The 22,197-nt window shown below is 54.4% G+C and overlaps 1 protein-coding gene across 1 annotated transcript; it reads right to left on the reverse strand.

Moving 5' to 3' along the window:
- SOX1 (SRY-box 1) lies at nt 17,642–18,947 on the reverse strand. Its single transcript, XM_018056320.1, has one exon. It carries the CDS (start codon nt 18,758–18,760, stop codon nt 17,642–17,644), a length of 1,119 nt encoding a protein of 372 aa, XP_017911809.1. The 5' UTR covers nt 18,761–18,947.

A 22,197-nucleotide genomic window follows, 5' to 3' on the forward strand; every position in this document is an offset into this window, starting at 1 on the left:
CGGATAACGGATATTTGGATATTCTTGCAATGAAACACTCAAGTTTCAGGCTATAATAAAGCCTGCCAGCTATCACATAGCGACTCCCAAAGCTTCCAAGCAATGGTCTGAGGACTCACTGTTAAATATTAACAGACAAAACAGATGACTAGACTTTTGTGGAAAAACCTCCAACAGGTAAGACCGAGTCCAAAACTAACATGCAAAGTGGATTCAGAAAGAATAGAAGTTATTGGGGGTAAATTAAAAGTATTTTTAAAAAATCACAAAGAAGATACGCATGAGAAAAATCAGCATTTCAAGAACTGATGCTTTCGAACTGTGGTGCTAGAGAAGACTCATGAGAGTCCCTTGGACAGCAAGAAAATCAAACCAGTCAATCCTAAAAGACTTCAACCCTGAATATTCAAGCTGAAGCTTCAATACTTTGACCACCTGGTTCAAAGAGCCGGTTCACTGGAAAAGACCCTGATGCTAGGAAAGACTGAGGGCAGGAGGAGAAGGGGACGACAGAGGATGAGATGGCTGGATGACATCACTGACTCGATGGATGTGAGTTTGAGCCAGCTCGGGGAGATGCTAAAGGGCAGGGAAGTCTGAGGTGCTGAAGTCCCTGGGGTCACAAAGAGTTGGACATGACTTGGCAACTGAACAACAACAAGAATACATATATAGATGGAAACTCAGAAAGCAGGGTAAATCTCGGAAATAAAAAAAAAAAAAAAAAAAAAAAAAAACTCAAAAACAAGAAAAAATGGAGGGTAGAGGGTAAAAGGAAACAATTATACAAAATCAGAGGGCGATGGAGATGTGTCTTCTAACTAATGGGAGCTCCAGAAAGAGAGGACAGAGAGAGTAGAGAGAAAAAAGCTTCAAAAATTAATAGAACTTTCAGAATTGAAGCATATGTTGTTTGAGATGGAGAGAGTACGACAAGCACACGAAGAAGTCTTACATAAGGCTCATCTTCCCGTGGCTTCAAGCAGCAGAGATGGACGCAATCAAAAACTGACTCACAGAGGGAGACCAAGAGAGACAAGCCAACAAAACAAAAACAGGTCGAAGGAAAGGCTCTAGAGTCCAGCAGAATGGGCTCGATCCTTGCCTGGGTCAGGAAGATCCCCTGGAGAAGGAGATGGCAACCCACTCCAGGATTCTTGCCTGGAGAAGCCCACGGATGGAGGAGCCTTGCAGGCTACATACAGGGCATGTGGTCACAGAGAGCTGGACACGAGTCAGTAACTAACCCACCACCATAGCCAACATCATACTCAGTGGTGAAGGACTGAGAGCTTCCCCCTAAAATCAAGGAGAAGACAAGAATGTCGCTCTCCTAGCTTCTCTTCAACATTGTACTGGGGGTTCTGGCCAGTAAAACAAGACAAGGAAAAGAAAGATGCCTAGATTAGAACAGAAGAAAAGAATCTTTATTTGCTGGTAGTAAAACTGTCTTTGTCAAAAATCTCACAGGAGCTGCAAAATGAACCTACCATAACTTATAAGAAATTTATCAAAGTTATAAGATTCAAGGCCCAAATTAAAAAAACAGTGGTATTTTTCTATCAGAAAATGAAATTTAAAAAGCACTACTACTTACAGTAACAGATTGAAATGTGAAACAGTTTGGGAGGAAAATGCCCAGAGATGTCCAAGATCCGTGCACAAAAACAAAACACTGCTTTTAGAAAGCTAAGATGTAAATAAATGGGGAACCACAAGGCAGTGAGTTGGAAGAATCAGTATCATTAAGATATCAAGTCCCCCCACATTCAGAGGGTGTGGAAAAGCCAAAACAATTTTGAAAAAAATGAAAAAGTAGGAGAATTTACCCTATTTGTTTTTAAGGCTTATTTTAGAACTGTGGTAACCAATACTGCGTGGAAGAAGATGAGCCGATAAATCGATGTGTCAGAATAAGGAGTCCAAAGACAGATCCAAACATACATTGCTAATTGACTGTCAACAAAGGTACCAAAGCATTTTAACAGAAAGAATAATCTTTTCAAAAAATGAAATTATTAGAACAATTGAGCAGCCACATGCAGAAAGCATTAACCTCTACCCGATACACATACGAGAGTCAGTGCAGACGCATCACCGACCTAAATGCAGGAGGTAAGCTCTGGAAGGTTAGGGGATCATTCAATAGGTCTTTCTTGATGCTGGAAATATTTCTGTATTTCCCAAGATAATAACGACACATAACTACCAAGCATTTGAGATCGGCTAGTGTGATTGAAAAACACATTTTGAAAATTTTAATTTTACATGTTGTAATGTTAAATGACCACATGTAGGTAGGGGCTATTTCATTGGGCAACACATTTCCAAAGAAATTCTAAGAGAAAATCTTAATGACCTTGAATTTGGCAAAAAATAAAATACGCCAGAAAAGGCATGACCTGTGTGAAAGAAAATACAACAGAGAATGCGTAAATATGAAAGAAAAATGAAATCAGTAAGCCAAACTTCATGACAATGTAAAACCTTCCTTCTTCAAATGACATTGTTAAGAAGATGAAGAGGTAAGCTATAGACAGAAAATATTTGCAAATGTTTTAACAGACATTTCTCCAAAGAAGATACGTAGAGGGATGGCTGATAAGCACTCGAGAGGATGCTCGAGGGGGTTCGTCGTCAGGGAAAAGCAAGTTAAAGCCACATGGGGTCCTCGAACACAGCCAGAAGCATAGCTAACATCAAAAAGCAAGTGTTGATACGGAGAAACTGGAGCTCTCACACATGCCAGCGGGAATGGGATGCAGTCCTCACACTCTGAAAGGGGGTTTGCAATTCCTTGAAAATTCAACTCCAGTATTCTTGCCTGGAGAGTCCGCATGAACCCGGGAGCCTGGCCGCTACAGTCCACGGGGTCACCGAGAGCTGGACACGCCTGTGTGACTAAGCCCAGCACCAAATAGCAGCCATTCCATGCCTACGGATTCACCCAAGGGAAACGAGCATGTGTCCATCCAAAGACTTGTCCACAATTCACGACAGCCAGGAACGCAAACAGACGTCCATCGAGAGGCGGACAGGCAGCAGGACCTCAACTCAGCAACAAAAGGAGGGGCCCATAGACCGTTAGGACATGGGTGGATCTCAGGTTGATTATGCCGGGAGAGACAGGACAGGCAGCAGGAGCCCATTTCTGTGAAATTCTAGAAAACGCAGACGGATAATGACAGCTGAACTGATGAAGGCAGGTGGCTGATCGCCTGTGAGGGGGGAACAGGAGCGAGGGTTTGCACAGAAGGTAGGGACACCGTGAGGTGACGGACATGTTCCCTCTCAAACTGTGGCAACTGTTGCCTACGTTTGGTCACTTGTCAAAAGGAACCATATTGTACACTTTACATACGTGTAGCTTCTTGTACACCAAGTAGCCCTCAGGAGGCTGTGAAGAAAGAGAGCAGTGTGGCTATTCAAAAGCAAGAGTAGGACGGAGAGCAGAACCTTCAGGGAAGATGATTTGAGTCCTTTAACCAGCCAACTGCCACTGCAGTGTCGTGCAGCCTGCTGGAAGTTACCAGAACAATGGGGTAAGTCAGGACGAGGGACAACACGGGACCCAGAGGGGGAAAGAGCCCCTGGAAGGAAGGGAAAGGGAGACGATGAGGACTACGGGCCTCGCGAGAGCAGCCACCCGCTGCGGGCAGGGGACAGAAGGCCTCGGCGGGAACTCGGGAGGAGGAGGCTGAGCTCATACACTCCTCATGTGCTTAATCTTGCAAAAAATAGTATCGAGGGTGCTTACCACAGTGATGCCAGGCCTGGCGAGAATTTGTAATGAGAACAGAGAAACCAAGTGTTAAAGAACAAGCACTCTCACAAGACAAGACCGCTAACAACTTCAGGGGAAACACAGTTTTGAAAGAAAGGAAATATATTCATAGCTTCTCACTGTCTCAGCCACGACCAGTCCTTCCACGAATGGACGGCGGGGTACGCTGAATGTCGGTTTAACAGAAACAACGATATACCTGTGCGGGGAAAAAGAGGGCTGGGGAAGAATGCAAAGAACGTGAAAGCTTTATAGTGTCTAGTGAGTGAGGTCCAAATAAATAATGCCCCAAATTAATAAAGAATAAGAAATATAAAAATGTGACCCAGAACTATGGAGATAAACCGTGGGGAAAACAGCCAAAAGTCTTATAACAGGTTGCTGCTGGGGAGTGGGACTGAGGCTGGGGTGCCTGAAACACGGGTGATTTTCCTAATGAGCTTATGACAGTGCTTGCCTTAGAAAAGTTTCAGCAGAAGGACGGAGACAGGACCACAATCGGTGGCTTCCAGGGTCGCTGGCAGGGGTGATGTACAGTGTGGGCGGGCGGGACAGAGAAATACTCTGCAGGCCACTGTAGAGGAGGGGGCGTGGCATGTGACTTTGTCCAAAACCGCAGTCGATGCAGAACCGCGAGAGTCACGTGAGCGTAGAGTGCACACCCCGGGCGGTGGCCCGTCAGTGGAGGCTCATCCACCGAGATGAGTGTACCCTCTGGTGGGCACGCTGATGGAGGGGGGGCTGGGCACCGCGGGGGAGGGCGTCATCTCTGCACTTTACACTCGGTGTCGCTGTGAGCCTAAACCCACTCTAAAGATAAAGTCTACTAAAAATAATCCCACGCATCATATGAGAGTCTGTCAGCTCTGGATTTTGATTCTGAATTTTCTGCTCCTCACCGATAGGCCCTTCGGTAGACAGCTTAGCCTTTCAGATTCTTAATCTGTATAAAGGGGAAATAGCTATACTTCTGTCTGGAGGAGGAAATGGCAACCGACTCCAGCATTCTTGCCTGGAGAATCCCCTGGACAGAGGGGCCTGGTGGGCTACAGTCCACGGGGTCACACAGACGCAGACACGGCTGAGCAACTGAGCACAGCTGTACTTCTAAGTCGGAGAGGCAGCGAAGATTAAATGAGATTATACATGCGAACTTTCCCAGTGATTAACCTCTTTACATGTTGGTTCTTCAAAGACGTGGAGATGGTCTGCAAAGATGCCTTTAATAAAGCAAGACACGTGAATTAAGACTAGATAAGGCCGCACCCGCGCGGGCTCGCCGTGCTGTTTTCCGGCGGGAGCGGCGCGCCTGCCTGCGCCGCCAGGTGCCGCCTCAGCGCGGCTCCGTGAGCGCCCTTGCTGGGCCGCAGCTGCGGCAGCGCTTTTGCGCGGATGCTTAGTCCGGGGGGGCTCCTGCTTGGCTGCACCAGGAGGTGCCGTCGCACACAGCTTGAGGGGAGAACTGCACACAGAGCGCCGAGAGCCTGCAGAAGACCACGCCCGTCAATCTCCCCACGCCAGGGCCCTCGAGCACGCAGCGCTCACCCGGCCAGAACGCTGGCTGGGCCGTGGTCGAAAGAGCGGACCTCACGGCGGGAATGGAATGGCGTCCCCAAGAAGGGCGTCCTACCCGCCCCCCACCCCATGGGGCCCTGTTTGGAAATACGGCCTCTAGACCACCAAGATGGGGTGTCAGGGTGGGCCCGTGTCTGCGGTGTCCTTATAAAGGGCGACCTGGACACGGAGATGCTCCGCGATCATGGACGGTGCTCCCCCAGCCAAACGTGAGAGCGAGCGTCGCTCCGTCGTGTCTGACTCTTTGCGGCCCCATGGACTGTCCACTCCAGACCAGACCAGAATGTCCTTCCACCAAGGACGCCAGCGAACCGCCGGCAGCCCGGGAACCCGGCCGGGTCCACCCTCCGGCCTCAGAGGGAACCGCCTGGCCGCTCCTAGGTGTCTGACTTCCGGCCTCCAGGCCGAAAGGGAGCACCTTGGTGATCTTGGAAACCCTGCCGCCTACGGTGCTGGTTGCCTGCAGCGGGCACTCAGCACTTGGGCAGGTGACCGAGAACCCCTTTCCCGTCCAGGCGTCTGCACTGCAGCCTCACGGGGCACCTCTCTGAGCTGGGGTCGGGGGTCTCCTTGCCAGCTCTCTTTAACACATCCGTCTTTCCAAGGTGACCCCTCTCTGAGCCCCTCTGCTTTTGGTCCCCTGTCAGCGTCCGGGTAACCCCTCATTCCTAATAATTTTCTCAGTGTTCCCTGTATTCTTGGTCTGAATTATGTTTTCCACTTGTTCCCACATAGTAGTCACCATCATGAATACACCCATCCAGTTCAAAAGAAGTGAAAGTTGCTGAGTCCTGTCCGACTCTTTGCAACCCCATGGACTATACGGTCCACGGAATTCTCCCGGCCAGAATACTAGAGGGGGTTGCCGTTCCCTTCTCCAGGGCATCTTCCCGGCCCAGGAATGGAACCGGGGTCTCCCGCATTGTAGGCAGATTCTTTACTGTCTGAGCCACAAAGCAAGCTCAAGATACTGGCGTGGGTACCCTATCCCTTCTCCAGGGGATCTTCCTGGCCCAGGAATGGAACTGGGGTTTCCCGCATTGCAGGCAGATTCTTTACCAGCTGAGCCTCCAGGGAAGCCCCATCCAGCTCAAAGGCAATAATATAACCACCTAATCAGAGAGCCTGCCGGCCTCCAGGCTGAGGGCGGTGCAGGAGTGTCTCCACAGGGAGCCTCAGTGCCCTGGTATCCGTGCCCAGAGCCGCTCTCCTCTGCGGCGCCACACACCCTGGGTCCCAGGCCAGCTTCCCTCCCTCATTGCTGCCCGGAGCTTGTCTTGGTCCTTCTCAGCTTCCTCAGCAAGACAAAAACAAGCAAAATAAATTTTGAAATAATAAAAAGCCTTAGGAGAAGGTAGTTTTCTGTGCAAAATTGAGAGTCGTCTCTTTCCTCCTATTCATGGATACTGAGTAAGCCTGTAAGATAAAAATCATCCCTGACAAAGTAAAAAGGTAATCAGACGTTTTGATTTCAGAGTCACAGGAATAGCTCACACGGACGCCCTCTGCTTTCGGAACTGCCGCCTTCCCAGGCAGGACTGACCGAACCCGGCCAGCCCTGTCACGCGTGGCAGTGCCCTGGTGGCTGGCGCGGGGACTCCAGGCAGCCCTGCTCCTTGTTCGCTGCCCACAGCAGCCAGGACTAGAGGCGTTTAGTCAGCAGGAGGTTTACAAAGAGAAGAGAACGTCTGCACTAAAAAAGAAAACGTAAGGCCCCTCCGGCTGGTCCTAGACGGCCGGCCCCACCAGCCCTGCCTTCGGCTCTGCGCAGGGGTCCAGTGCAGTAAACAGCTGTTGGCCCCACGAGGTGCCTGAACTGCGCTGATATTTGAAATAAAACATTCGGAACAAACAAATCAAGCGGGACCTGGAGCTCGTTCTCCAGGAGGCTGGGGGCTGCTGGCAGGTCAGTTCCCACTGGTCTCTGGCCCGGGGCACATCTGGGAAGGTGTTCTAGCAAAAGCAGGCCTTCATGTCACGACTCTGCGGGTGTCCAGGCTCCACAGAGGCTGCACAGGCAAGGGTGGGGCACTGACCCCATTTTGCTTGTTGAGTTTTTAAAAAATCCTTAAGCGGAGACTTTGCTTAAAATGTTGTAAATGTGCTATTTTCCTCAAACCTAATTTAATGTAATCATAACTATTTCACATTCATTTAAAACTTAAGCTGTTTAAATTTATATTGAACTTGTAGCTTATAGATTGATTTAAATTATCTATTTTTAATGCAAATACATGATTACATTTGAGCTGTGACTTTTAAAGACAATTTTGGTTTTCTGCAAATAGTTGCTACAGGTGATGTATTTATTTTAGATAATAAAGTATGGTTTAATTATTTGAAGGCTTTCATGTAATTGCCTTTAGTAAGTGTATAACTTCATTCATTATCCAAATCTTGTCATCAATATTTTAAAATTGAGAATATATTTCTTGTAATTTTGGTTTGAAAGACTAAAATAAATTATCTGCTTTTTTAAATGAGAAGAAAGGTTTTACATTAGTATCTTACTCAATTAACATAACCAGATTTTAATCCATGCAACTCAGAGAGAGTGAGAGATGGTGAACTACTGATTGAAGGCGGGAGGAGAAGGGCGCGACAGGATGAGATGGCTGGATGGCATCACCGACTCAATGGACACGAGTGTGAGTGAACTCCAGGAGCTGGTGATGGACAGGGAGGCCTGGCGTGCTGGGGTCCCTGTCGTCGCAAAGAGCCGGACACGACTGAGCGGCTGAGCTGAACTGAAACTACTGGCATGTGAACTCACAGGCAAGGACTTGCTAAAACATGCTTTCCAGCTTTTTGTTTATTTTCATTGTAAATGTTCCCAGCACTAGGATTTCTACCAACTTTTACTTTTTTCAATGAAAAACACTTCCTTTCTTTGTTTGGCTGCCTCGGGTCTTGCCTGCGTCCTGCAGGGTCTTCGTTTCGGCGCTGGACTCTCGGGCTGTGGCGCTCCGTGCTCAGCAGCCGCAGCAGGCTGGCCTAGCTGCCCGCCGCCTGTGGGATCTCAGTTCCCCGACCAGGGACTGAACCTGCATCCCCTGTGCTGCCAAGTGGATTCTTAACCACTGGACCACAGGGGAGCCCTTCGAGTTTTTAGGTAGATGCTCGGTCCACTGGCTCTGGCCATGGGCAAGACTGCGCTGAGTCGCCTGAATTCACCTCCCCATCTCCTTCCATCAGCTGTGACTTAAACATTTCCGTTCAGCCTCCCCTTTCCTTTTCTTCCTTCTTCCCCCTTGCTTCTCTCCTCACTCCTTCCCTCCCCTATCTCTCCCTCTCTGTACAGCACCTCTCATCTATGCAAGCTGCGCGGTGGCAGAATGTCTATGGTTCTGGGTGTGTCGTGTATGAGGTGCGCTCCCGCAGTCACAATAACTGCAGTGATGATATTAATAATATGCAGTGATGATCAAAACAAGAGAGTTTAAGAAACTCTCCCCTGCCTACTGTGCACAGGGGCCTGAATGTCTGCACTGACGTCTTATCCATTAAAATGATGAATGATTTAGACAGCAAAGACACTGTCATCGTCTCCAAAAGGCTACAGTTAAGATGCACAGGTTATCAGATTTTTTGAATGATGCCCTGAGTCCTGAAATTAGCTAAAAACCCTATTGAACTCTTGTATTATCAAGACAGTTTTGAATCTATAGAACATTTTCTCTCATTATATCCTATTTAAAATTTATTTTCCCACATGCTACTTAAGCAGACACAAATTTCTTCCCATACCACACTTTACTCTGGATCTGTGTCTATAAATATAAGGAAGGCTATCCTTCTCACGATCTGCAGGAGCAGTCACACGCATCACACGGAGCCGTGTGGTTTCTGGACAGAGCCGGGCTGACACATAGTAGCTTATTCTGTCATTCAATTTGCACGACCTCTTCCTTTCAAAGTCACGGAAAGTACTTCATGTATCAAGGTTTTTTTTGAAAAACAAGATATCCCCATTTTACAGACAATAGCTAAGTATTATATTATTATGCATACAGTTATTAGATATTCAACAAAACCCATTTATTCAATCTCACCTGTACTATTAAATGCTCTTCTCCCACTTTGAAATATCATTAAAACAACGCTCAACTATTTATGTGTTTTGGCCCATGCTGCATTAACAGGCTGTGCAGACCTGGTCTGTCTAAATACAAATTAGTTTGGTAAAGTTAGAGCTTGATAACAGCACAACGTATGACTTTGCTGAGTCTGTTTAATCACCCATCCTTTACAAATGTGTGTGTGGGGGGCCTGCCTCCTGCATCTGCCTGACTGCCCAGGAGAGGCCCAGTGCGTCCTCGGGCAGTCGGAACAGCGAGTCCAAAAAACGGAAAATAAAACTGGTAAATTGGTCAGTCTTCTCTACTTGCAAGATTTTGATAATCCAGCTTAAATTTTTCTTCTTCTGCTAGTTTAATTTTTTCAAAAATCATCTAAATTGAACAGTTCAGTGAGAGTACCTTATAAACAATAAATTGCTCCTCAAATTTAAGTGATCTAAACAGAGTCTTGGGCTTCCCTGGTGGCTCAGATGGTAAAGAGTCTGCCTGCCATGCAGGAGACCTGGGTTTGATCCCTGGATCGGGAAGATCCCCTGGAGGAGGGCATGGCAACCCACTCCAGTGTTCTTGCCTGGAGAATCCCATGGACAGAGGAGCCTGGCGGGCTACAGTCCATGGGGTCGCAAAGAGTCCCACGACGGAGCGACTCACACACACACGGTCTGAATAGCTGTTCACCACACATGTGCCGGGACCCGTTCTGTGTCCTGGGTCTCCTGAGAACTGTGGGACCTGCTCAGCATCCCTGGGGGTGCCGAGGAGCAGGCTGGGCCTGGGTCCTCCTGGACCTTGGAGGCGTCCTGCACTGGGGACTGGTCTGAGCCCCTGCCTCGGCAACAAGCTCTCCCAGCGTCCGTGCCTCTGGATGTGAGAGGCCCTGCCACGTGAACCTCTGCGGCTAACTTTGCGCCAACTCCAAGGCAACGTGGGCGGCCGCCGCTGAACAAGGTCGTGATCAGACCCGCTCTGCTCAAAGTCGTTGCAGCCTTCATCTGTGCAGAGAGACAGGGTGCACGCCCCATGGGAGGGCCCCACGGGCAGAGCAGCCCAGGGCATTCCAGCTTCCAGCCCAGCTCCTGCTTCTTCTGAAGGACCCTCCCTGAGCCCCCAGGATGGGCCCCCACCACCTGTCCCCCAGTAGTGTCCCTCAGGGCCACGCTCCCTCATGTACCATCAGGCTTACCGGCACAGTGAGGCCGGCGAGTCCAGCGCCGCACTGCCAGCACCTGCAAACAGGCCACGGACACGACAGGCACCCCAAGGGTAACCCGTGCCCACCATCAATGTGTAACAACGTCTGCTGGGCAGGTGAGCCCGTGACGAGATGCTCAGGTAACTCTCAAAGGAAATCAGTAATAACGCCATGGGGGGTGGGGACGGAGACCGGTTTGTATAATTCTCACTATTTGCCACCCAGGCCACCCCCACCAACTGAGGTCACAGCCCTCCACTTTGTCCCTGCCTGAGTGGACACAGGCTTAGCTGGCCAAGCATCAGTTATTGAGAGGCTACTATTTCCTGGGCAGGGCACACACTCAGATCATGAAGCATTAATGCCCATCTGAGGCGGGTGTGATCATAAGAAGATGGACTCGCCGGTGAAGACGTTAACTGAGGACACAGCTGCCGCCTACAGCACACTCACCTTCGGTCCAAATCCCACATCCTTCCCCATCCTGCTGGACAAGGTCGGCAGAGATTGGAAACGGTACAGATACCACCTCGACTCACATGGACGCGTCCTGTCACGGCACAGGTGCGTCGCTGCTCCCTGGGGTGAAATGCAAGTGGCCCCAGTTCCTACAAGGATAAACATCACCCTTCAGTGCAATGTCTAACACAAAGAACAAAGCTCCCGCTCTTCCCTCTGTGGGGGCATTCGTGGTAACTTCCTGCCCAAGCCTGGGCTCTCCCATGTGCCTAAATTTCCCCTAGAGTTTGGATGACTGAAAAGCTTACGGTTTCTACATCCTTTCCCAGGTTCAAAACGTGTTCACCTGGGCTTCCTCCTGCTCTGTTGCTTAGAGATAAAAAGAGAAGTTGGCCTCTGCTCGGAATGTCTTTGGGCTGCCCTGGCCTGCTATTCTTCTGTCCGTAAGTGTTCCGTACCTGCGAGGTTCTGTGCGCTCTGCGGCCCAGTTCTCCTTCTGTGAAGCCTGGCGTCAGTCTTTTCCAGGCTCAGACTCTCATCCCTGTGTCTTGGAGCACATAGGGCCATCGCTGCCACTAGATACGGTCTCTACTTATCGTTTCCGGGGTGCAGACGGAGAACAATGTCTGGGTGATCACTCTTGTCAGCCTCCCCCCCCCACCATTGTCAAACCCAGCCTGACATTCCTCCGCACTCTCACAATATTTCCCCATTGGGAACATGCCTGACATTGCAATTTCTCAAAACTGCAGCTCTGCAGTGAATGCCTAATTCCTGAAACTGCAAAATCTAACAAAAGCTGATTTTTTCCACTGATTTGACTGGCTGACTATTTCGAGGCTTTGCATGTGATGTCCTGCTGTTCTTCACAAGCAGCATCTTTAACGCCCCACACGGTTGTTCTGAAGGGGCTGCGGCCAATTAAGTCCTTGCAGAATTGCTCTCAGTGTCCGGCGTTTCTGCTATAGACGCATTTTCCCCAGAGGTTGCGTTGAGCAACTTGGGAGCAGGAATCGGGTCCTTGCTCTGAGCCGGGAACCCATTCACCGTGAGTCCAGCGTTACCCAGGACGGCTGTGCAAACACGTCAGCTGCCCGGGAGTCATTTGCTTGTGGTGGTTTTAACACGGCTTTTCTCTTTCCCTCTCTCTCTGGGGTTCGTGTTTTCACATTTAAAGACGAAAAGCCAATTTAGAAGAAAATATGGCAGTTCTGTTTTGTTTTCACTATCAAAATAGATGGTCTTTTTCTATCTTTGGATGAATCAGAAGTCTGGGTTCCCGATCTATTTTTCATAGTTGGAAGCGCTCTTCGCTGTAACCGCAGCGCGAACCCCTGACTAGTGGGGAGCACAGTCCGCCCTTCTCTTTCCTTCTCCCTGACCCTCACCCGCCCCCCACCCGTCACCGACAACTGCAGTTTTCCCGACTTTTCAGATGAGCCTCGCGGATCTCACTCCCTGGTGGGCTCCTCGGGTTTACCACCCAGATCAGCGCTCCATTCCTCCACCCTGGTGGAGAACCGCGTCCAGTCACAGACGGCCGGAATAGATTCCAAGCATGCCCCCCTCCATGCTGCTGCGCGCACACGCACACATACACACCAGGGTTAGGGGCAAACAGCCTGAATAGATTCCAAGCATGCGCCCCCTCCATGCTGCTGCGCGCACACGCGCGCGCGCGCACACACACACACACACACCAGGGTTTGCAGGAACCTAGGCCCATTGCGCCTCGGGTAAAAAACGGAGAGGCAGGCCGGCCGGCCGACCGAGGGCCGGGTCGTTGGTTGCAGTTTCTTATGGAAACAGAACTGCCGGGCAGGAAGGAGCCTCGCGGGCCGGACAGATGCTCCGGTTACGGAGAAGGATCCTGAAGCACGAGCCCGCGGCGCGGGCCTCGGCGCGCTCCGCCGCCTGCGGGCCCCCGGGTCCCCCTGCTGCCTCCGCGCGCCGCCCGGCCTCCCCGCCCCCAACTTGTTGCGGCCGAGCGCGGGGCCGCCCGTTCCGCCCGCTGATTGTAAAAGGGTTTGACTCGCCGCTGACCCCGGGTCAGGACTTTCTCTCCGCTAATCCCGCTCTCTTTAAACACAAAACACTCGGCCCTCTTCCCTCGCATCAGTCGTCTTAATCCCCCCGCGGCTGACACCCCGCGCGGCCCCCGGCCCGGGCCGCTCCCGCGGGGCCCCGCCCGCGCCGAGCCCGCAGAGACGCGGCGGAGGGGACGCGGCGCCGGCCCTCGGGGCGCCTGCCGACCCGACCCGGACCCCGGGGAGCGTCCCGGGCTCGGCCGCGGGGAGGCGGGACGGGCGCGTGGAGACAAAGGCGCGGAGGCCTGCAGCGCGGCGCAGGAGCGCGGAGGAGCCGGAGCCCGAGGGGAGGCAGAGGGGAGGGCGGGGCGGAGGGAGGCCTCGGGCCGCGGAGGGGCGCCGCGGCGGCGGGGGCGGGGAGGGCCCGGGGCGGCGGGGAGGGCCCGGGGCGGCGGGGAGGGCCCGGGGCGGCGGGGGCGGGAGATCGCCCGCGGCGGAGGGCGACGTCGGGGAGCCGCAGGCCCGGCCGCCCCCGCCCGGAGGGCACCGGGCCCCGCGCGCCGCCCGCCGCCGCCGCGGCCGGGCTCCCGGGGGCGCGCAGCTGGAGAGGCAGGGCGGGGGCGAGGGGCGGGGGCGGCGGGAGCGGAGCTCCGCGCCCCCCGCGGGGCCTCGCCAGCGGGCTGGAGTGGGCGGACCGCGAGCTGTGGGCGAGAGGCGAGGGGTCCCAAGGCCCCTCCTGCCGGGCTCGGCCTCCGCGCCGCCCGCCCGCCGCCCCGACCCTGGGGGGTGGGGGGCGAGGGGGCTGGGGAGCGGGGGGGAGCGGGGGCCCAGCTCCCTCGGCTCCCCGCCCCGGGAGGCCCGCGCCCCTCCCTTCCCCCTCTCCTCTCCCTCTCCCCCCTCCCCCCCTCCCCTCCCCCCCGGCCGGGCCTTTCACTCCCGCCAAACAGCCGCGCTGGAAAAAGCCGCGCCAAGGCCAAGGCTGTTTTTCACTTGAAGTTTCCAAGGAATCAAACCTATTATTACGTTCAGCCGCCGATGTTTCTGGAGCTTCTGCCCCGAGGGCCGGGCTGCAGAAGCGGAGTTGGGGGGGGGCGGGGGTGCGGGAACCTGGGCCCACGACGGCCCCGAAGCGGTTTCCCGAATTAACTGGATTTTTTCGGAGAAGAAATCCGCGTGGCCCAGTCTTTGTCGGCAAAGTGAAACGCCTGAAGACGCATGTGATCTGCTCCTAAAGGCAGGACTTGACCAGACCCACCAGTCCCGCGTCTGCAGATCGCGCGCTCTGCCCGCTGCCCGTTTGGAAGTCATTTCGCCAGCTACGCTGGGCTTCTCTGACGGGGGAGGGGGGAGGAGGAGGAGGAGGAGGGCCAAAGTCTCAACCACGACGACGAGAGAGCCCCGCGAGGTTAAAAAAAAAAAAAAAAAAGGTGCGGGTGGGATGTACAGAAACGAGGGGAAAATGTCTCCAGCAAACAAACCTTGCTAGCCTGGGCCTGGAGAAGCCGGCGGTGCGCACGGGCTGGTTCCCGGGCTCGCGGGTCCTCCAGGCACGAAGTTGCGCAAACTTTGCACAAGACCATCAGAGTCCTGCCTGCAGTGTCCACACGGTTTTCACAGAAACTGGAATAAGCCACAGAAGGACCCCCACCCCCGAGGGCAGTCTGGACGTGGACGAGGCCGTGGCAGTACCATGATGGCCCCGCCGTGTTCGTGAACAGGGCCAGGGCGCCTTGGCAGAAGCGCAGTTCACGGTTGAGCAAGGTCCTCCCGGGCCTTGTGGAATATTCTCCCCACGATCTGAAGTCGAAGAAACACTGCTGGAGCGATAAGACCTCAATCCTGAAACGTGAATCCTGGCTAATTTCTACCCGCCCCCGCCCCCCGCCCCGTTCCACGTTGTTTTAAGATGGAATCATTAAAGAATTATTTGCTTTTCTCCTCGTTGTTCAACAAAACAGGAATTGCTGAATTTCAGGAATTCCTGTCTTCAGATCATCCGGGGTTTTTAACAGCGTGGCTTGGGCCACCTGGCATTGACTGTTTCTGCCGACTTGGTATGAGGCCCACAGGGGAAAATGCCGCGCTGTAAGTCCACCTACCGGGAGACGACAGACAGCTTTGCCAGGAGCCCTGGCTAAACTTTTTATGGTCAGAAACATTTCCAGTGTCTCCCACATTACTAACATTGTTGTGCCAACAGTCCAGCAAAGATACAAATGTGTTTGTATGTGAGCACAGCCCCATGTGTCTGCCCCCTTAGCAGGTGCAGGGAGATGTTGCAAAGAAAGCCAGGCGAAGTCCACTGAACTCTGGACATTTCAGAGCGGCTGAGGCCTGCGCCTCCCACCGCTTGGGGGGTCCACAGAGCATCACAGACTTTCTCAGTGTCTCCCAGAGCAGACTGGGTGTGGCATTTATTTTCAGATTGTTTCACTATCTAAGATGCTGTTCTGCCCAGCAGTCCCTACGTATGCAAACACATCAAATTGTTGAAGCAAAAAAAAAAAAAAAAAAAAAAAAGGGAGAAAAAAGAGGGAGACTTTATCATCTTGTTAGAAAGAAGCAACTGCTGTAGCTCTTGAAATTTCTGCAGTCACCTGAAGGAATGAGTGGTTGAAGCAAAATTATCAAAGTGACTCCAAAAAAATTACACGTCAGTTGTCAGGTCAGCATTTTACTTAAAGCTGTTCTCTGTGCAGGCTGACCGTGGTTCTCATCAACCTGCTAGCACAGGGCCACGTTTGGGTGGACAGTCTCTGCTCATCTCAGGACCAAAAAAAAAAAAAAAGTTGAGAAAAATATGAGGGGCTGATGAAATCAATGTATTTCGATCTGACCGAAGGCTTTGTTCTTTTCAAAAATATAATTTTCATCTTTATGCTGTGACTAATGTCAAAACGTATTTGCTACAGTATAACTTTCAAATGCAATATTTAATGCTGTCAGCTTACTTGAAGACAAACTTTTACAGAAAACTTTAAAATCCAGAAAAAACTGCAATGTACCAATAAACACCTAGAAAAAATATAATTAAAAAAATTAAAGCATCAAACAACCTCAGATCTCATCAGGAATAATAAACGCCGCATCTTGCATTCACATCGGTTAACAGCTTGCATCCCAATTCACTCGGGGCATCTGGGAGTGGTCGGTTTTGTGTGTGAAAACCCAACAAAACTATTTTGTCCTTTTCCAAGGAGAAATATACCAGAGGGAGGCGTTGAGGACAGACAGAGGGGAGTCGGTTGCAGTACATTTTGGTTTAGAGAGTGCGTTTCCTTGAGCCAAATTCAGAAAATTCCACTTGCTGTCTCATTAACTGCAGGGGAATTGGGGCCCCTGACGCCCCCACCGTGTCTTTGTCGTCCGTCCTTGCCCTGGTCCCGCCATTGGGGTCTTTTCTCCTCCCTCCTTTGAACCAAACTGCGCGCAGGTCCCGGGCCAGCAGGAAGAGGCTGGAAAGGAGGAATCGCAAAGCCCGCGGCATCTGCCTGCAGTTAAAAACTACGCACCCAAGGCCGGACTATGAAACTATTTTTTTTTTTTTTTGGCAATTATTTCTCGTTCCGTGATGACAGTGTAAAGTCTACAAAATAATCTATCGATTTTTACTCCCCGCCCTTCCTCTTTAATGCAACTCCAAGGACACTGTGCCCTCTCCCCCGGCTTCCCTCAGTTTCATTTCATGCTGATAATTTTTCTTTCTCCTTCCTCAGATTAACTAATTGTATCTTGAGCTCATAAAGCATGATTATAAATTCAGCACGTTTCAAATTTATAGGGAAAAACGGACTTCTCGCTCTTAAATTTATTGACTCAAAGCTCGATGCAATTTTTTTTAGGGTGGGGGGTTCTTTTTTTCGTTTTTAGAAGAAGGGCTTTTTAGGAAACTATGTACATAACCTGAATCCCCCTCCCCACACCGCGACGCCGCAAATAAAGATTCCACAGCGCATTTACATGAAATAATACAAAACAAACCAAAAAAAGAGAAAATGCTCAGATACAGAAAGTTTTACAAAACCCAGAATAACGCTGCCGCCTGAAAGGGGTGGGTGGGGAGAGTCTTTTTGTATAAATTAACAAACCGACCCCCCCCCCCAAAGCCGTAACGACTGCCAAAACTCGTGTGTGGCGTCGCCTCCCTACACAGCTAACAGATGAGACCCGCTCCCGCGCCGCCGGCACCCGACGCCGTCACGAGGCGACGCGGGATGAAAGCGGGCGCGCGGTGCGGTAGCAAAGTTGGGAGTCGTCTCGTGCTTGCTTCGCTCTCTGTGTCCCCTCGAGCAAAGAAGACGCTTTCTGCCTCCTCCGCGGATGGATGATAAATACTGTACAAAAAGTCTCAAGAAAACACCGGAGTTCAGACTCCGACGCGTAGCCGTCCCGCCGAGCGGTGCCCGGGAGCTCGCGGTCGGGGTGCCGGGCGGGCGGCGCCGGGCATGCGGCGCCAGCGTCTTCTTTTCCGGGGGAGCGTGGACAGGCCTGCGCGGACGCCGGCCGGCCGGGGGTGCCCGCGCCCCTAGATGTGCGTCAGGGGCACCGTGCCGTTGGCGCCCGCGCCCGCGCCCTGGTAGTGCGGCGGCAGCGAGTGCAGCCGGCTCTGCGCCGCCGCCGGGTCGCCGCCCTCGCCGGCCGGCAAGTACATGCTAATCATCTCGCGCAGGTCCCCGGGGCACGGCGCCCGCGAGTGCGCCGCGGCCGGCGGGCTGCCGCTCGGCTCCGACTTGACGAGCGAGCCCAGCGCGCCCAGGGCGCCCGACGACGCGGCCGCCGCCGCCGCCGCCGCCGCCACGGCTGAGTTCTGGTGCGCGCCGCCCGCGGCGCCGTAGGGGAGGCCGCCGTAGCCCGAGGGCGAGGCGCTCATGTAGCCCTGCGAGTTGGAGATCGGGCTGTACTGCAGCGCGCCCATGTCGTAGCGGTGCATGGGCTGCGGGTTGTGCGGGTGTGCGTGCGGGTGGTGCGCGTGCGGGTGCGCGGGGTGCGCGTGCGGGTGCGCGCCGCCCGCGCCCGGGTGCTGCCCGTAGGCCAGCTGCGCCTCCTGCATCATGGCCGCGGCGGCCGCCGCCGCCGCCACCGAGCCGGGGTAGGCGCCGTTGGCCCAGCCGTTGACGTGCGCGTAGCCGCCGCCCGCCGCGCCTCCGGGGCTCTCAAGCCGCTGGCCCACGGCCGCCGCGCCCACGCCCACGGCCACGGCCGCGCCGCCGCCCGCGCCGGCCGCCAGCAGCCCGCCGGCCAGCGAGTACTTGTCCTTCTTGAGCAGCGTCTTGGTCTTGCGCCGCGGCCGGTACTTGTAATCCGGGTGCTCCTTCATGTGCAGCGCGCGGAGCCGCTTGGCCTCGTCGATGAACGGCCGCTTCTCGGCCTCGGACATGACCTTCCACTCGGCGCCCAGGCGCTTGCTGATCTCCGAGTTGTGCATCTTGGGGTTCTCCTGGGCCATCTTGCGCCGCTGGCCGCGGGACCACACCATGAAGGCATTCATGGGCCGCTTGACCCGGTCCTGGTTGGCCTTGGAGCCCCCGCCGCCGCCGCCGCCGCCGCCGCCGCCCCCGCCCGCCCCGGCCGGGCCCGACAGGTTCGTGGGCGCCTGGGCGCCGCCGGGCGAATGCAGGTCGGTCTCCATCATCATGCTGTACATCGGGGCGGCTCGCGGGTTCACCGGCGCCGCGCGGAGAGGGCCGGGCGCATAGACGGCCGGGGAGGGGGATGGAGAGGGGCTCAGACGGAGCGAGGCGCGGGCGGGGGCGCGAGGTCCTGGCGGAGAGAAGAGTGCGGAGAGGCGGAGGCGACAACGGCGCGAAAGAGGCAGGGACACACGCACTTAGCGCCGGTCCGGCTCACGGCTGGAAAGTTTCTCTGAAGCGCCAACCACTTGCCGAAGAGGCCGAGGGCCGGGTCGCCGTCGCCGCAGCCGGGTCGCCCTCGGCGGCGCGGTGCCCACAGCTGCAGGCGCGGCCAAGTCGCAGCTCCACTTTCCGGGGCGCAGCGGTGCGCGGGGCCCGGCTCGGGGCTCGCCGCCGCCGCCGCGCAGCTCCTTCCTCCCGCGCTCGGTCCTCCGCGGCCTCCAGCTCCGGGGCTGCAACTTCTAGCAGGGCGGCGCGCCGCGTGCGCTGGGCATGTGCCGGTCCCAGGTGCCCGGGGGGAGCGAGTCGCCGAGGGGAGCGGGAGGGGGCGCGGGGGGGGGGGCGATCACGGTGCAGCCGGGGAGGGGGGCCGGGGGCCGCGCAGCGAGCGCAGGCGCGCCGAGAGGGCCTGGGAGCGGGGCGGCCGAGCCCGGGACGCGCTGCCTGCTGCCTGCCCGGGGCCGTGCGCTCGGAGCGGAGGCGCACGCGGGGCCGGCGGCGCGCGGGGCCCAGCAGCCATACGCCGGGCCCGGGCTGCCATTAAATGAGCGCGCCGCGGCCAATGGGAGCCGGCGGCGGCGGCGATTTGCATGGCGCGCTGGCGAGTGACGTGGGGAGGGGGGGGTAGGGGCGCCGGGCGCGGGCGGCGGAGCGGGAGGAGCGGAGGGAGGCGGCGGAGCAGGGGAGGAGGGAAGAGGGAGGAGGGAGGCGGCCGGGAGGGGGTCCACGCCACGCCGCTTCCCGAGCGCGCGCGGCGGCGGCGGCGGCGAACCCAGAGCTCGCCCTCCTCGCCTCTCCCCGCCCGCGCGCTCCGAACGATTAACGAGCGGGTTTAAAAGCGAAGACGAAGAACGATTCCTGCGGGGCGAGGGGCGGGGGCCGGCAGCCCCGAGCCACATTTAAAAGAGCTCCGAGGAGACGCGGCCCCTCTGCTCCCCCGCCAGCCGACTCCGCGCCTGCTGGGAAGGGGGAAGTTGGAGGCCGGGGCGGGATGCTCGCCCCCTGCTCGGCCCGGGGGCCAGAAGGCTGGGCGCGCCCTCGGGAGCAGGGGAGACCTGCCGAGGCACGCAGCTGGAACACCGCCCCTTCCCCCGCCCCGCGGGTGCGCCCGCGAGGCCTGGACCGCTCCGTCCCCCTCCCAAGGCGCACGCTTCGCCGCCGGCGGGCTGAAGTTCTCAGCCCCTTCCCGTAGGGAAGGCCTCCGCGGTCCAGGCCACGAAGATCCCGAGACGCGCGAGCGTCTGCTCCGGGCCCCGCTCCACGGCTGCTCTTAGCATCAGCCCTGAAGTCTTATTTTGGACGGGGTGGGTGGGTGGGTGGGGGGGAGTGAGTCTAGGGGTCGGCATCACGTGCTCTTCTCCGTGTGGCTTCCTCCTAAAACGGCCTTTCTAGGAAGGTTGAAACCAACAAGATCTATCTGGAAACTAGTGGCTCAACGACAGTTGAAAAAGTTGGTTGAAATCGCAAACGAAGGATATAGCCCACGCTCTTCTGGAGCCGTTTGCTTGAGAACTGCGAAAACTTCGTAAACGGAGGGCGGGGGGCACCTGCACCCGAATTGGAAAGGTGGGGCCTCGGGACTAGGAGGCGGATGCCCTTTTCCTACTTTATGCAAACCAGAGGCCTGTTTCCTGGAACGAAGGCACAGACCTGCGGGTGTGATTGTTGAACCCTGAAGTGTTCTCAGTACCGGGAAACACAGGCCCGTTCTCAAACACCCGTGCGCTCACGCTGTGGGTACAACCCCAAGGGTCTGAAAATGGCCTAAAGGCTTGCGGAAAATCCCTAGAGTCCTCGGGGAGGAACGGGGGCGTCTCTGTGCGCTGCAGAGGGTGGTGCTTAGGAGGTGGCTGGTGGGTAAAGTGGTGCCCAACCAAAGCGCCCAACTGACCATCTTGTGACAAAAAGAAGCCCATGACGATCGTTACAAGACGAGTTAAGAAGGCTGTTCAGTACGTCGGGCAGCGAACACACGACGCCTCTTCCCCCACCCCTTAAAAAATTCTGAGCTTGTGAATTTCCTGACCCTGTTGCTTGTCCCGGGTACAGGAATAATGGTTTCTTTCCTCTCAATTGCTGTGATTATTACTGTTGCTTTTTTTTATTATTATTATTTCAGGATTGTTGCAGTGTGCAGTGCAAGAGGAAATTGGCCTCTGCCGATTTAACTGCTTTCATTTCAGGCCATTCAGCATTTAATAGTGAACTCATCAAATAATATATAATTATATTATAAAGGAAACGTCATTTCATATTTATTTTTCACTAAATATCTAGGTTATAAACTTGGTTTTCAATTGCCCTCTTATTTCACCAATCGAGTTTGTTAAACCTTTTGATTCGTTTCATGCACTACCTCCAAATACCACTTGCATTGTGAATGAACAAAAAAAGAACAGGAATATTCCTGAAGAATGCTATAGATCTGTTTCTCCTTTGATAACTTAGGAGGCAATGGGTGTGCAGTGTGATCCAGTGTGTTATGGAAAGTCAGCAAGACTGAAATAAAGGAAATGGTTTACAAATTACAAACTATATTATCTACTTAGCAATTGAAAGATTTCTTTCCTATGCTTTTCAATTTAAATTTTAAACGAGATAGCCTGAGACCCCCTGAAAACGCTCTGTGTGAGCCAGGCTTGGCACCTTAGTTTTCCGCGTCGATGGAGCAATTTACTTCATAAGCACTCTGCACTCCAGTGTGCTTGGCATGAATGCTTTATGCTTTGGGGAGCTTGGATAGCTGACTCGGAAATGGTCTGATTTCTTTCCACCACAGTCTTGAAAATTGTTTCCAAAGACAAAGTTACCCTTGTTTTCCAGAGCATCTGAATAGGGGGTAAATGGTTTAGCCCTCTGTTAGAGCACGCTGGTGTTAGAGCACGCTGGTGCTCAGCATCCCGGGCGCTCTCCATAAGCCCTTTTCAGTGATGAGGTGGTCCCTGGGCCCAAGCTGGTGCAAGCGCTGTGGGTGCCCACTTGCACAAACATTAAACTCAAGCTGCAGGTGTAACTTGTTGCCAAGTGATGGATGGTTGACAGCCGCCGCCTGTGCCAGTTAGGCAGTGGCAGGGCACTGCTTGCCAGAACTCCCAGTGCCTTCCTCCCTGGCATGGAGGCTGAGGAGCTTCACATGAATCCCTGCCAGTGACGGCTTCTCCCGGCCTCAGCGTCTTCCCCCTTGTGACCTTCGCTCCCTGTCACTCCTGAAGAAGCCAGAGATGGTCCAAAA

Source organism: Capra hircus, chromosome 12, assembly GCF_001704415.2.
Source record: "Capra hircus breed San Clemente chromosome 12, ASM170441v1, whole genome shotgun sequence".
Lineage (NCBI taxonomy): Eukaryota > Metazoa > Chordata > Mammalia > Artiodactyla > Bovidae > Capra > Capra hircus.